This window comes from Filicampus tigris, chromosome 4, assembly GCF_054856515.1.
Source record: "Filicampus tigris isolate MCC_2025a chromosome 4, RoL_Ftig_1.0, whole genome shotgun sequence".
In the NCBI taxonomy this organism is placed as follows: domain Eukaryota; kingdom Metazoa; phylum Chordata; class Actinopteri; order Syngnathiformes; family Syngnathidae; genus Filicampus; species Filicampus tigris.
Genome location: NC_141220.1, coordinates 3,138,688 through 3,154,209, shown reverse-complemented (window position 1 = coordinate 3,154,209; position 15,522 = coordinate 3,138,688). Strand labels below are relative to the sequence as shown.

Genomic DNA, 15,522 nt, shown 5'->3' with positions numbered 1-15,522 from the left:
AGCACCGGAAACCCGCCCATTTGCTTCATGCGGTGCGCGGAAAACAAGTCAACCTTTTTGCCATTTTGCCTCAGCCAATCAGCATCAGGCATACTACGTCTCTCACACACAGCCACACAGCGTCCTGTTCACTCGGTGGCTTTTTTTTTTTTTTTTACAGTTCTTAAACTTTACCAAGACAGCAATATTGATAGCATTAGCATAGTGTGCAAAAAAGTTGATTTGTTTTATACGCGCCGAATGGAGCGAATGGGCGGATTGTTGTTGCTGCAAATCTGCTTGAGGCAGGTACTGTCCGGACTATGCGTCCCTGGCTGATTCCATTCGGTGCAAGTCATCAGAGTAAGGTAATTACAAAACATTTTTGTTGTTGTATTGTGCTATAAATAATGTGTTTTGCATTTTTAGGAGGTGGGAGATCATTTTGACTCGGTCATGTCATTAGTAGCTCTCAGGCTGAAAAAATGTGGGCACCCCTGCACTAGAGAGCAGAATATGCATGTGCAATGCGACTACTGGTAAGCGTGTGAAAAGCGTTGTGCAGGCAATTAATGAAGGCGGCTCCACAGAAGAGAACATGCAGTGACTGAATATTTATTTGCATTAGCTTTAACACAACTAAAGCTAAGTATTTGCAGCAGCGGACAGTCAAGTGACATGCTGGCATCACTCGCCGGTGTCCTGGCTCTGACGCTGCTCGCGCTAATGGGTATCATCACTTGTCGTACTAGTAGAATTCGCATTGTATCTCTTGTTGAAAAATCACCTGCGCAGTTGGGTAACTAGTGGAGCGTTTGAAGTGTTCTGAGGAAATTTTTGTCATTTGTCCATTTCGCCAAGTCAGTTGAGATGAACCATGGCTGGCCACGTCACACACATGCGGGACGATTAGCGGGCCGGACTACAATCCACCTCCGTCCTTGCGTGGCTGCAAATTTTATCGAGATCTTAAAAAGCACTCCTGCTGACATTTTACCTGCACCCTGTGATCTTATTGTTGACAATTTTAACCTACATCTTAAATCATCATTAGATTCAGTAGCTCCACTTTTAATTAAAACAACAAAAACAAAGACTGTACCCCCGTGGAGAAACAATGCTATCAAAATATCAAAGCAAAAATGCAGGAGTGCAGAGAGGAGGTGGAGAAAAAGTAAACTTACAGTACACTATGAAATTTTATGCGAACAACTGAAATCCTACAGTAAAACTGGCAAGATCTTCCTATTTCTCAAACCTCATTACAGTCAATAAAAACAACCCCAGGGTTCTCTTCTCCACCTTTGAACTTTTAACTAGTTCTGATTTTAATAAGTCCCCACAGAGAGCATCTGTTGGTCTCTGTGAGGACTTTGCAGACCACTTCAGAAGTAAAATCGATGACATAAGATCCAGTCTTTTAGCCCGTCAAAACACAAGTTTTAACAAACCCGGACAATCATATTTACATGAGGAAACACTGGAAAGTTTTGCCCTGGTTGATGCAAGGACACTTGTTCGAGTTTTCTCCCAGGTAAACCCAACAACCTGCCTTTTGGATCCAATTCCCACATTTCTTTTTAAGACATTTTATGGATTTTTTGAAGAACAAATTTTAAATATAGTCAATTGCTCTCTTCAGACAGGCGTCTTCCCCGCTGCCTTTAAAACGGCGGTGGTGAAGCCCCTTCTGAAGAAGAGCAGTTCTGACCCGAGCGTTTTTAATAATTACAGACCCATATCCAACTTACCGTTTTTAAGTAAGATTTTAGAAAAACTGGTTTTCATCCAGTTGAATCATTTTTTAAATACAAATAATATTTTGGAGAAATATCAATCTGGTTTTAGGATGAACCACAGTACGGAGACTGCTCTTTTAAGGATTTTAAATGATATTAGGTGCACTGCAGACGTGAGAAAACTCACAGTCTTGGTGCTACTCGATCTAAGCGCTGCTTTTGATACAGTAGATCACCAAATTTTATTAAATAGACTTAAAAATCTAGTGGGCATCTCTGGTACTGTTTTTGACTGGTTTTATTCCTATCTCACAGACCGATATTTCTTTGTAAGTATGGATACTTGTTCCTCCAAAACTCATGAAATTAAATGTGGGGTTCCTCAAGGTTCGATTTTAGGCCCCCTACTTTTTAATCTTTATATGCTTCCCCTCGGGGATGTCATCAGGGGACACGGCATCAGCTTTCACAGCTATGCTGATGACACGCAGCTGTATATTGTCGTGTCTCCTGATGACACAGGACCCATTGATACCCTTTTAAATTGCATTTTAGATATCAAGTCATGGATGGCAGATAATTTCCTACAGCTCAATCAGGACAAGACTGAGGTTTTAGTTATCGGTCCCGAAGGTCAGAGAGAGAAGCTTTTACCAAAACTACACATTTTTAATCCCTCACATTGTGTGAAGAACCTTGGCGTCATTTTTGACTCTGAGCTCAGTTTTATTCCTCATATTAAAAATGTAACCAAGATTGGTTTTTATCACCTTAAGAATACCGCCAGAGTCCGCCCGTTTCTCTCTCAGGCTAACACGGAAGTGCTGATGCATGCCTTTATTTCCTGTCGTTTAGATTACTGTAATGCCCTGCTCTCTGGCCTCCCGAAAAAGAGCATTTCACCACTGCAACTACTGCAGAATTCAGCCGCTCGGGTGCTGACGAGAACCAGAGGGCGGGAGCACATTACGCCAGTTTTGAAATTGCTGCATTGGCTCCCTGTGTGTTTCAGGATCGATTTTAAAGTACTTTTATTAGTTTATAAATGTGTTAATGGTCTTGGGCCATCTTATTTATCTGATTTGCTTTTATCATACCAGCCCTCGCGGATCCTGAGGTCCTCTGGCGCCGGCCTTTTATTTATTCCAAGGGTGAGGTCCAAAATGCATGGCGAGGCTGCATTCAGCCGTTTTGGTCCTCACCTTTGGAATAGCCTGCCAGAGGACGTCAGGTCTGCAGAGACTGTTGATATTTTTAAGAGGAAGCTCAAGACACAACTTTTTAGTTTGGCTTTCAACAACTTTTAAATAATTTATCTTTTCTTTTGATTGAAGATAATTCTATGTTTTGCTTTGAATGTTTTAAAGCACTTTGAGTTGCATTTTTATGTGTGAAAAGTGCTATATAAATAAAATGTGATTGATTGATTGATTGCTTAGTCCGACCCTTTTTTAAAACTAGTCGCCCCCTGGCTCTTCGTCCCAAAAATGGGCGTCCGTCCGGAAGGGTGGGACGGACTGTTCCGGGCCCGGGACAGAGTGCCCAGCTCTGGTTTTAGGAGGTCCCAGTTTTACAAACTCCTCATGCAGTTCCAACGAATTGTCAACGCTGTGAAAAAAAAGTCACTATTGTTTGTTTATTTTTGAGTGTAGTAGTATTAGTGTAGTGGCGACTTTGTTTGAAGTCTTTCCTGAGTGACCGTGACAGCATCTCTCTGTAAACTAGGCAGACAGATTTGCGTTTGAATTCGGTGAACATATAATCAGATAACTCCATGCCTATGAATTAAATGTTGAAATTAAAGCGGAAGTCAATGCAAACATATTTTTTTCAAGAATATATTCCCATCAGGCCCACTAGTTGAAACATGACATTCTGATTAATTTGGGGTTTGTGGAATATAAATTAAGAAGCAAAATGCACTCGTTTTTAGCCATCTCTGGGGGCAGTCATTTTGTCTTCTGTCGACTGAAAATGACACCACAACTGCTCACAACGGCCAATTACGGCTGACCTGTTTTCTGAATCTGAGCCGTGATTGGTCGTTGTGAGCAGTTGTGATGTCATTTTCAGTCGACAGAAGACAAAATGGCCGCTCCAAAGATGGCTAAAAACGAGTGGATTAACACTTATTCCACAAATGCAATATTTATCAGAATGCCCTGTTTCAACTAGTGGGCTTGCATAGAACATATTCTTGAAAAAAACATGTTTGCATTGACTTCCACTTTAAGGAAACAAAATGAAAAATATTTTCATGTAATAATCAGTTGTGTTACGATCTACTTTAGGAGAATCATCAACCCGTATGAGTCAGAGAATACTCATGCTATGACAAAAGGGTTTTGGGCTACACCAGACAAAAAAGGTTGAGGTAGTGCAATGGGAAAATGACAAAAATTGCAGTGGTTACTGCACTACAGCCTCAGGTTTGGAGGTGCTGGTAAGCTATGTCTGCCATCATGTGGTTAACACTGTTATTACATCTTTCAATGACTCAGCAACAGTATTTTCAAACCTGAAACAAGATCCACTGTGGCTGTGTGTTGCTGAATTGCCATCAACCATCTTCTAAACAACACAACTTGCTGATATAATCTAGTTGCAAATGTATTGTACTTTGTTGTAAACCTATTTGCATGCTAGAATTAAATCAGAATCAATGTTATCCCTTTATAAAATGAAATACAAATTTTAATGAAGCAGCATGTTTAGTCATTATAGTTAGATTTGAATCAACCCAGAAAACAAAAAGCGCACATTTGTTTTGAATTTGTAATCCTATTCCAAAAGAGGATATTTTCACACTACATCCTGATTGCTATTTTAAGTAGTGTTCTATCATTATTTTATGAAATAACACAGCAATGTACGTAATAGACCAGTTTGTCGTTCTGTATTTTATTTCAATCACCAAACATTCAGCTTTTTGGAAGTAGCCTCACAATGTGTAACTTGACACTTTCACATGCAGCGTGCAAAGGTTGCGCTGGTGTTGTCACATCAGTATTTGTAGAGGCTAACCTTCTGGCGTGTCTAACCGCAGTTTGTTTGTCAGGGTGCAAAGTTTAGTGAGGAGCTGGACAGTATACCTTTAGAAAAGGACACATTTGCACTAAGTGAACCGTGGGAAAGGGTGCTAGAGAGTTCATCTCATATAGATAGCATAGTTAGGGACTAGCTTCTGGCTGCTCTGTAGGTGCAATGTTTGTCATTAAAATCAGCGGCTCTAAAAGAAAATCAAAGATACAAAGTGCATAGATATTTACATTGTATTTAGGCGACTGGCTTTTTGGCTGTTTGTAGTGTTTGTAGTTTGTTTATTCTGTCCTGTAGCTCTCTGCTTAGTCTCCTCTCCTGCTAACCAGCTAGTGTCATGGGTGGAAGTCTGGGTTGCCATCGCTCCATCCCCAAAGACCCCACTGATTTCAGCAATGGAAAGGACAACTTCAGCACTGCGTGTAACTTTGGAACCATTCTGGTGAACCACGAGCGTCTGAACATCAATACAGCTACTGAGGAGGAACTCATGACTCTTCCAGGAGTTAACCGCACTGTTGCACAGAATATAGTAGAATACCGGAACTGCATTGGTGGATATAAAAAAGTGGAAGATCTGGCACTGGTTAACGGAATTGGTGGGACCAAACTGGAGTTGATCAAACTGGAAATATGTGTCTCCACTAGAACAAGTTCATCTCACCCCTGTCCTCGCTGCACCAAGACTTGGAACAGTCGTTTTCTGGCATGACAGAAACACAGCCACCCTGGCTCAGGTCATAGTTATCCGAGGCTTCACAGAAAAAATAGCCAAGAGCATCATTGTTTATCGTGCCAAATAGGGCCCATTCAAAAGCATTGAGGAGCTGGTGAGAGTGAGTCACATCAATGACTCTCTTTGGAACTAAATCCATTTGCACTTATTCATAAAACAATCCAGGGCACCCTCCGCCAACACAAATGGAGGACAAAGTCTTCATCTAGCCCGACTTCAATCAGCCTGAGGTGTGACAGATCAAATCTGTCTCCCGGTGGACCGACCCAGACCAACCTCTACCTATGCAGCGTAACGGGAAGCTTGTGGATCGGTTTGCGACATGGAACCTGCTGAACTGCTCTGGTGATACGGCCAACAACCCAGGGGTCAAAGAGGTGGTGTGCATGACCCTACTGGAGAACGGGTGAGTATTAAAAAACATGTAATCAATCATTTGACAGTGGCGTTAAACTCACATTTTACTGACACGGTGACTAGCATGAACCAGAAAGGTCTGGATTAGTGGGGTAGTTATATGTGCCAAACAGTTTATTGGAGGTGCTCATCAGTTTTTTTTCCTGATGGCTCAAAGAGGAAGTCATCCCAAACATTTTTTCCCCAACAATATGTTCAATGCAGGCTTACTAGTTGAAACACGGCGTTCAGATTAATATTGTGTTTGTGGAATAGGAGTTAAGCAGCAAAATCCACCCATTTTAGCCATCTCAGGCGGTGGCCATTTTGCCATTTCTGTCGACTGAAAATGACATCACAGTTGCTCAGGTAACGGCCAATCATAGTTCATCTTCAGAAAACAGATGAGCTGTGATTGGTCGTCCCCGGTTATTCGCTCACAGCGGAGAGGGGAGGGGCTTCGCTTGGTAGTAGACTACGACAGCTTTTTCTACATCTCAATTAAATGGCCGACACACTATGCTAATGCTAACAATATTGCTGTCTTGGTAAAGTTCAAGAACTGAGGACGCTGTCTGGCTGTGTGTGACATAGTATGCCCGATGTCGATTGGCTGCGGCAAGGCGGAATGGCAAATAAGTTGACCTGTTATGAAATGCGCTATATAAATAAAATTGTATTGTATTGTATTTTATTGTTTGGATTTTCGGCGCTTCGCTCCGCGTCCCACCGATCCAAACGCATCATGTTCCCAGCAAGCCCACTAGATGAAACACGTAATTCTGATTAATTTTGCGTTTGTGGAATATAAATCAAGTAGCAAAATGCACTCGTGTTTAGCCATCTCCGGTGGCGGCCATTTTTGTCAACCTGTTTTCTGAATCTTAGCCGTGATTGGTTGTTTTGAGCAGTTGTGATGTCATTTACAGTCGACAGAGAGACAAATTGGCCGCCCCCAGAGATGGCTAAAAACGAGTGGATTAACATTTATTCCACAAACGCAATATTTATCAGAATGCCGTTTCAACTAGTGGACTTGCATAGGTCATATTCTTGAGAGAAAAAACATGATTGCGTTGACTTTCCCTTTAAGCAGGATAAAAATAAATATGTACTCACAACACAATATTGCAGCATGTTAGAAAAACAATATAAAATAATATATGCAAACCCCAAATTAATATACAAAAATAAAAATATCAATTGGCAACTAAATCATGTTACACTTGCATTGGGAGCCATGGCAGGAACGCTGTGCGCGTTTTCGGTCTGCACGGAGGGGAGTAGAAAAGGAAGGAGAAGGAGTGCTGGCATTTTACCGTGGGAAATTTGAAACCTGAATGCTGCAGCCGCTTCATTCGAGCACATCGGAGAGGGAGAGCTTTGCTTGGTAGAAGACAACGACTGGCAATTTGAAGCGTGTCCACTGCGGGTTTGAATAGTAAATTAGCCAGCTAATGAGCTTTAAATAAACCTCTGCCGTTAGTAGCATCTCTCCCGCAGCGTGTCATGCACGGATGCGTTCTTTTTTTGGATGGGTGGAGGCGGATGTAAGGACGGAACCACTTTAAAAGGATGGGGTCGGAGGACGATCATTTTTATGGATAAAGACGGAGGGACGAGACCAGAAGTGTACCCAGGTCGCGGACGGAGGACGGACCGGCAAAAAAGGGTCAAGTGCCCAGCTCTGACGATTTGGTATTGAAACAAGTAACTGTGTTTTTTGTGATGAAGTGGAAACGACTGTACTGTACATTTGTTTTTTAATTGTATGTGGTCACAGGCATTATTTATTAGTCTCTATGATAAAAGCCATAATTGTGAAAATAACACTTCTATAAAAAAAAATATATATATATATATATATATATATATATTCGAACATGTGGTCTCAGTCCATCCCTCGTCGATGACAGCCAATCGGGATCAAGAACGTAATCTCTATGTCACAAGCAGTTGCTGCAAGAGCAGAGACGCCGCCAAACAAACAAAAACAACAGACACGCACACGCGTGTTGATTGGTGAAATAAAAATATGGGGCACATGTCATTGCGTCTGTGGGACCACAAGGTACACAACATTGTTTTGTTTTTTTAATCACACCTGCGTGTGATGTGGTACAGGTTAGCCATCTCCAAGCAGACGCTGCAGATTCGCAACAACTAATTGCTAATCCCCTAATTAAAATACACTCATATTATGTGAGCCTTTTTAAAACTCAAAAGTAATACTAAACTATGACTAAAACTTAATTGGAGCCTGAGAGGGTTAGGTCCGTTCTTGACGTCGTTTGGCTGATTAAATATGTAGACGAGAAATAGGCGATTGCCCAGCTCTGCTGAGTCTTGAATTACTCCATCGCTGATAGACTGAAAGAAACCAAAAAGTGTCTGTGCATGACGCTGCGGGAGAGATGTTAACGGCGGGGGTTTATTTAAAGCTCATTAGCTGTCTAATTTAATATTCAAATCCACTTACATTACGGGCACCCTCTTCTGGGTTAACGGTTTGACAAATTGCTTACCACCACACTTTGTAAGGAGACGATGTGATCAAGTTGAGAGTTGAAATGTAACTGCTTTATTTAACAACGGTCATTATTTTTATGTCAATGCAGTGGACGTGAGAGAGGTCAGTCTCAGAACGGATGGGCGAGACACCCGGTCCAGGGAGCGCTTCCATTGGTCAGCCCTTCGGGTTGCTGATTGGCTCGCAAGTTTCCCTTCAGCTTCCGGAGCGCCAACTGGAACACCATCAGTCCGTGTGTGGAGAAACAAATCTCGAAAGAAGGCCGTAATTCAGGCAGCAGAGGCAAATGTTTTTTTTTTCCCCCTCAAACTGGATGAGGTCACAGGCTTACTGATGCTGAAGCAGACCCACAAATACTGGCATCAGATTCAGGGCAACCTGTACCTGACGAGAACTGGCAAATATCATCTGGTGGTATGGATTCCTCTGGATTTTATAATCCTACTTATCCATAAAGACCCATTTTGGGCTAACAACATTTCTGTTTTAGAAGCATTTACAAGGATTGTTCCCTGCCCCACATTCTGTCAAATGATTGTTTTGTATTAAATGATTGTACCGGTATATTGTATTGATCCTGCATTCTAGTAGTCAAAATAAGAGGGAGCAAAATAACTGTTGTTTTTATTAGCACATCCACATACCCAAGCACTTCTTTCAAGTTTGCTTTCATCCATCCAGCTCATGGTACATTAAAGAAATGTTTTGAGAATATAAAGTTGTAACAAGCATAGACTTTAAAAACAGAATCAAATTTATCCTGAAACGCTTCAGTTAAGGATTATTGATCAGTAAGTATATTGACACATTTCATCTATACAAATAACAGCCTGTGTAGAGGGAGAGGACGTGGTAACAACCTTACTGAGGACTGGCTATAAAAATATATATATATAAATATATAATTCAGAGCAGATGGCATTGTGGCAGACAGTGACGGGAAATTCATGCTATTTTACAAAGAATGGATGTTTGTAAATTTGTGAGACAAACGCAAACTTTCACTATCTTGTTAGCATGCTTTTCATACTGGTATGGGATATAAGACAAAATGTGAAATGTTTTCAGGTGCTGAATAGAACGCTTCACATGAACTCTAGCAGTGGCAAAAAGTTTGCTGTGGAAAATTTCCTTCATTGTGATCTGTCCGTTTCCAAGGAATGTTGGGATGTTTAGTGAAACATCTGGAGGCAAAATGTCACGAAAATGGAAGCCCTTGTCAACCATCAACACGTCGCCTGCTTCGAGCTGTTGGAGTATTCTGCAGTCTGCTGTAATCGCTCTGTCTGATGTGCTCCCACCATACATATCACTAATGAAAGTAATTACTCCATTTGGTGCCACACCAATCAGAGCTTTAAACATGACACATCCTTTGTAATGACTGTATAGATGACGTTGGGTGTCCAAACCTTCTGTGTTGCAGACAGCCACTTCAATACAGTCTAACAATCCGACAATTGGGAAATGGCTGGAAGCAATCGGGCAGAGATGCTTGGTTCTTGAATCCGGTGGGGATTCTGTTTTCCATCATGCCGACATAAAATGTCATACAGTGCACTGGAGATAGTGATGAAGATGTTGGTAACTGGGGCACGGGAGCAATTAAACCTCATAGAAAGGTCTAGGACACCGCAAATATATCGGAGCTTCATCAAAGTCAAGAGCAACTGATCGATTTTTGAACATTCCAATCAAAGTGATACTGGAGATCAAATTTGGAAAGAAGGCCCTCTAAAAAGCTGTTTATAGACATTTTTTAGTTATTGTTTTGCATCCCCATTCATACATAGTAACATGAATCCTGCTTTATTAATAATTATTTTATACTTACTAATAATTACTTTATTCTCAAAATCTTTAAATTAATTAATTATAATTACTTTTTTCTCCAAAATAGACTTGAATCTTGTGAAATTACTTTGATCTCATGACACTTTAATCTTGTAAATTATTATTTTTAATCTAAATGATAACTTTCATTCATAAATCTTGACATTAGTTTTGGTAAATGACTTTAATCACATAATGACTCTCATGCGTAGCAATTTTAAACTCATAATGACTTTTAAACTAGCAAATTATGACGTTGATCTTGTGATTATTTACACTGTAATATTAACAGGTAAAAATCTATGGTAACGTTTAGCGCTCAAACTCGTTAGCTAAAGCATAAACTAGCAAAAGCCATCGTGAGCTGCTGGCGCTAGCCTACAATTGAACGCCTTTTTAAATGATTAGAGAGCCAACTTACCGGATCAGTTTCAGCCATCTCTTCTCTTCTCTTCTTTAAGAGGAAAGCGATAGTAAGATATCACTTTATTGATGTCATTTCTGTTATTACAATAGGGGACATAGGACTGCACCATTAAACCGTACCTTTAGCTTAGACACGAAAGTGACGTTCTAGTACCCGATGACGTAAGCACTAGCCATCCCCATTAATGTGACACGAGTCGGAATGAGTGAAGTTTATCTTCTAACACAGGCATGTCCAAAGCCCGGCCTGGGGGCCAAATGCGACCCATGTTCAAATTTCTGCCGGCCCGCAGCCTCTGGCATAAAATTAATGAGTGGCCCGTCAGTGGAGTTGACCACAGTACAAAATACAAATGTAAAAAACAGGCTATCATATATTTGACCAGCTGAGGACAGCATACCTGTGGTTGCCTTCTCGGATGCCCTCGGAAATAAACTCCAAGAGCGCTCTGCCTCCCCGAACACCTCAAAGTCGTGTTCGGTGTCAGAGTGAACACCTTACTGCATGACCTTTTGTGTGGCCCTTTCCTACCCATTTTTTAAAATAGAGACTGTAGTGAAGATAAAGAAAGTTGACAGAGAGGGCCATATTGCTTCCAGGATAGGTGGAAATTGTCATATTTTTACAGAGGGACAAAAAACAACTGTCTTGTCAAGTTTGCTAAGAGACTGTGGCTTTTTCAAGGAATTCAATATCAAGTGTCACTACCAGACGAAACATGCAAACTACGAGAAGGTGACTGGTAACAAATTCTGCAAAAAATTAAAGCAATTTGAAGCGGAATGGTCACACCCCACACATTTTCACCTTGAAAAAGTTTGGACACCCCGGTTCTAACTTCTAACACATTTGATTGATTGTCATTGTTGTTTTTGTGGTACAAACTTGTAAGCGGGGTACTTGTATATATTCTGAAGGATATAAATCTATATGAATGGCTTTATATTAGCCAAAAGGTTAACCATCCATCCATTATCGATACCGCTTATCCTCACAAGGGTTGCGGGGCGTGCTGGAGCCTATCCCAGCTGTCTTCGGGCAGTAGGCGGGGGACACCCTGTATTGGTTGCCAGCCAATCACAGGGCACACAAAGACAAACATCTGCACTCACAATCACACCTTGGGGCAATTTAGGGTGTCCAATTAACCTAGCAAGCATGTTTTTGGAATGTGGGAGGAAACTGGAGTACCCGGAGAAAACCCACGCAGGCACGGGGAGAACATGCAAACTCCACACAGGGAGGCCGGAGCCGGGATCGAACCCACGACCTCTGAACTGAGAGGCGGACGCGCTAACCAGTCGCCCACCGTGCCGCCCCAAAAGGTTAAGCAAAAACCAAAATGGGAATTGCACATCGCTTAATCAGTTAAAAAGTCTCAGAGTCAGCATGCCCTGATCTGAGCAGCGACCAGCTGGAGAAGATCAGCCCCATAGGCAGGGCCAGCCAGGGACGAGACCAGCCCACATTATGTTTAGATTTTGAAGACAGTATAAATGTGAGGCCTGCATGTTAGACCGTGCCCCCTTTTCTGCCCTCACCCGTCTCGGGTGAGAGCATTCGCGAGGATGGAAAAGCTGCCCAGATCTGATTATTGTATTCATTCCTGAACTTCAGAGATGGAAAAGAAATCTGACGATAAATTTCAATCGAATTGTGTGAGTCTTTATTTACATTGCATACCTTCTTGAAAGATAAAACAAACACGCATTGAGTAGTAAATTGTATTGAATAAAAGTAAATAGTAAATTGCTAATTGGGCTTATGGCCTTGAGACCTACAAAACATTTCAACAATTCATTAGTTGTATATGCAAGAGCAAATTATGAATCAGCATCCATTAACTTAGTATTTAATGGATTCTGAGTTGCGCTCCAAAGAAATTCCACTTTACAATGCTGTACTAAGATTTTATTGACTGTTCGTATATTTTGAAGGTTTCATGCACAAGCCAACAAAGTTCTAACTCTTCATAACCAATTTGTGAAAAATTGGCCGTCCACCTTGTTTTCAAACGTACGGAAAAGGATTAGTGCCAGTGGGGGCAAACAAATAGGTTGGCAAGATTTTCACTTTTTCGGACTTTAAAGTGAGAATTCTGAGTATAAAGTCAGAATTCTCAATTCTGACTATAAGGTCAGAATTCTGAGAATAAAGTCAGAATTCTTTAAAGTTTGAATTCTGAGATAAGTGAGAATCTTGCCAATTTTTTTTCTTCACTGGCCCTAATCCTCTTCCATACAAACGTGTTATGAACATGTGACATGGCACATTTTAATTGAAGATATTACCGTGTTAGTGTCATTAATTTTTATTCTATTATAGTAGTAGTAGCAACAAGATGGCTCATGTCATGCTGCAAAAAGTATCAGATCAAAAAGACAAGGGTAACACTAATTCATTTTCTTTTCAACATATATGCAGCTCACGATATTTTTTTAATTCAGAGCCACATTTATCAATTTTATCATTCAGTTGAATAATTTATTTTGATTACATATGGAAGTTACCATCATCTCAAACAATATACTTTGCATGATAACTATTTTTATGTACTTAGATTTTCAGAAATCTAGACATGTCATGTCCAGGATGGGCTTTTTAGTGACGGTTGCAACTCTGACCCCGCATGCTGAGATGGAGCGTAACTGCAAGTCACTGGTGACAGCTGAGATCCAGACGGAATGGGCTGAAAAAACAGCCGAGTTGGAGATCCAAGATGAAACATGCCCTCAAGTGGGCCGTCTGACTTGGGGGACTCTTTGAATGAGGATGCGGAAACGCTGCCATCGAAAAAGCCACGAGAAAATGACAACATTGAAATTAAAATACTTGACAAAATCAGAAATTTTAATACTTGACAAAATCATGAATACTAAATTGCATAAATGTACAACACATCATAGTATAAATCGACATCATGGTAAAAACATAGTATTAATTCACCGGGTATATTATTTGTAGGCATAACATTCATTACTCAATATCACTGGATGCTATGAACAGGCAATACCTTTTGTGTGAGAAATTGTATTTATGTACATGGGTTTCAATCAACTGAAATCTTACACCACATATGAAAAATATACACATTTATATACATTTTCTAGGGATGTAACGATTCATCTAAAATTGATTCAAACTGCTTAAAATATGCATCGTGTAAAAAATGAGTCGATTAGCAAGGCCATGTTAACTATAGCCGCTCTCTCACATCTCTGTTGTAAACAAACTGCATACACACATTGCGTAGATTAGTTGACTAACACGCCGACATCAACGATCAAAATTGTCAACAATTAATTTTAACAGTCGACAAATTGAATTGTTTGGTGCTGTGTTTTTCTCTCTTGAAAGTGCCTCGTCTCCCGCTGGAGAAAAAAGGATTGGTGCCCACGAAGAGTGAAATATGCTTACAAGTGGGGCTGAACGAATTTAGGAAGAAAATTGTATTTTCTGGCTGATATTGCGATTTCGATTTAATTGCCTTTTTTCTTGAAATCAAGCTTCAGTGCAATAGTCACAATGTACAGTAACATTTACAAACATACATATCATGGTATTGTTTGAATCTTTTGGTCGTAACAGCAATGGTGAGTGTAAAAATCACAATGAGAATATTTGCGTTTGGGTTATTTAAGCCGTTGGCGAGTTCCGGCCGGTGTTAGAGCGTGTGCTAAATTGCTGTGTGCTAAATTGCTAATGTAGCCCTCGCCTTATTTTTTTGTCCAGATACATGTTGATTGTAATACAACATTTCTGTTCCTAACTGCTGGATCTCCCCCCTTACGCGGTTCTAGTCAGGCTTCAGTAAAAAGTCTACTAAGCACCTAAACAATTATTTGCCATTCTCGAAGCTGCATTTCACTTTAGCGATTAGCACACCTAGCGACCCCTTGTTAGCCTCCCTGGTGAAAACGCTACTTGTTTGTGGCGTCGTTTGTCACAATGGAGGGGATGATGCGCAGCACATTGCTGTCCATTTTTAAAACCCGGTTGAAGACATTTCTTTTCTCTGGCTTTTGATCAGACCTGAAATTTTCGGCTCTTTTCTGATGTCAATTGTATGTAGTGTTTTATGTCAATTTATTGGCTTCATTATTTATATTTATATATTATTTATGTCTATATTTATTAATACATGTATCACAGCCTTTTATTGTGTTTTAAATTTTTTACATTTATTATTTATTTTTATTGTTTTTGTTCTATTTATCATATTGTTTGTAAAGTGCTTTGTTACAGCTCTAGCTGTTATGAAATGCGCTGTATAAATAAAATTGTATTGTATTGCTTAGCACGGACTTTCATATAGTATAAATAAAGACCGTGCTGCTAGAGGGCAAGCTAGCATAGCGCCTAGCATTCAGGCAGTCACGAACGAAGGGAGTACAAGCGACAGCGTGTAGTAGGACAACAGTTTTTTTTAACCAGTTCGGCGCTGGACCTGCCCATAGTAGCATGCCACTAATGGTGAGCGTGGGGGATAAGTGCCCGTTAAAGAAACCGCATCTTTGGGATGCAATCTCGAAATTGCGTTGCTGGCATGATACACTTTTGTCAGAATCCCATACTTGGGTTGCGATCTGATATGTATTAAGATACTTAAATAATGTAAAAAAACAAACAAAACCTGAGGCATGTGTAGGGTTGGGCACCGAGAACCGGGCATTGATTGGAATCGGGTCCATCATTCCGGTTCTCCTGGAACCGTTCAGATTTCAGAATGTAATTAGTTTCGATTCCTAGTTAGCCACGCGAAAGAGCTACGAACGAAGTACGACCGATAAAAAAAAAAAAAAAAAAAAAAAGTGTGCGCGCGCACGGCTCGCAGCCCCGGGCT

The 15,522-nt window shown here is 40.6% G+C and overlaps 1 protein-coding gene and 1 pseudogene across 1 annotated transcript; one reads left to right on the top strand and one right to left on the bottom strand.

Annotated features, from left to right (window-relative positions):
- The first annotated feature begins 158 nt into the window (after window positions 1-158).
- eepd1 (endonuclease/exonuclease/phosphatase family domain containing 1) lies at window positions 159-8,056 on the top strand. Its single transcript, XM_086027269.1, is given in 7 exon segments — window positions 159-347; window positions 5,055-5,422; window positions 5,425-5,469; window positions 5,472-5,684; window positions 5,687-5,761; window positions 5,764-5,899; window positions 8,014-8,056. Coding segments are annotated over 6 exon segments (840 nt in total). The 5' UTR covers window positions 159-347; window positions 5,055-5,094.
- Window positions 8,057-9,255: 1,199 nt separating this feature from the next.
- LOC147148119 (uncharacterized) lies at window positions 9,256-10,175 on the bottom strand (annotated as a pseudogene).
- Window positions 10,176-15,522: the final 5,347 nt, after the last annotated feature.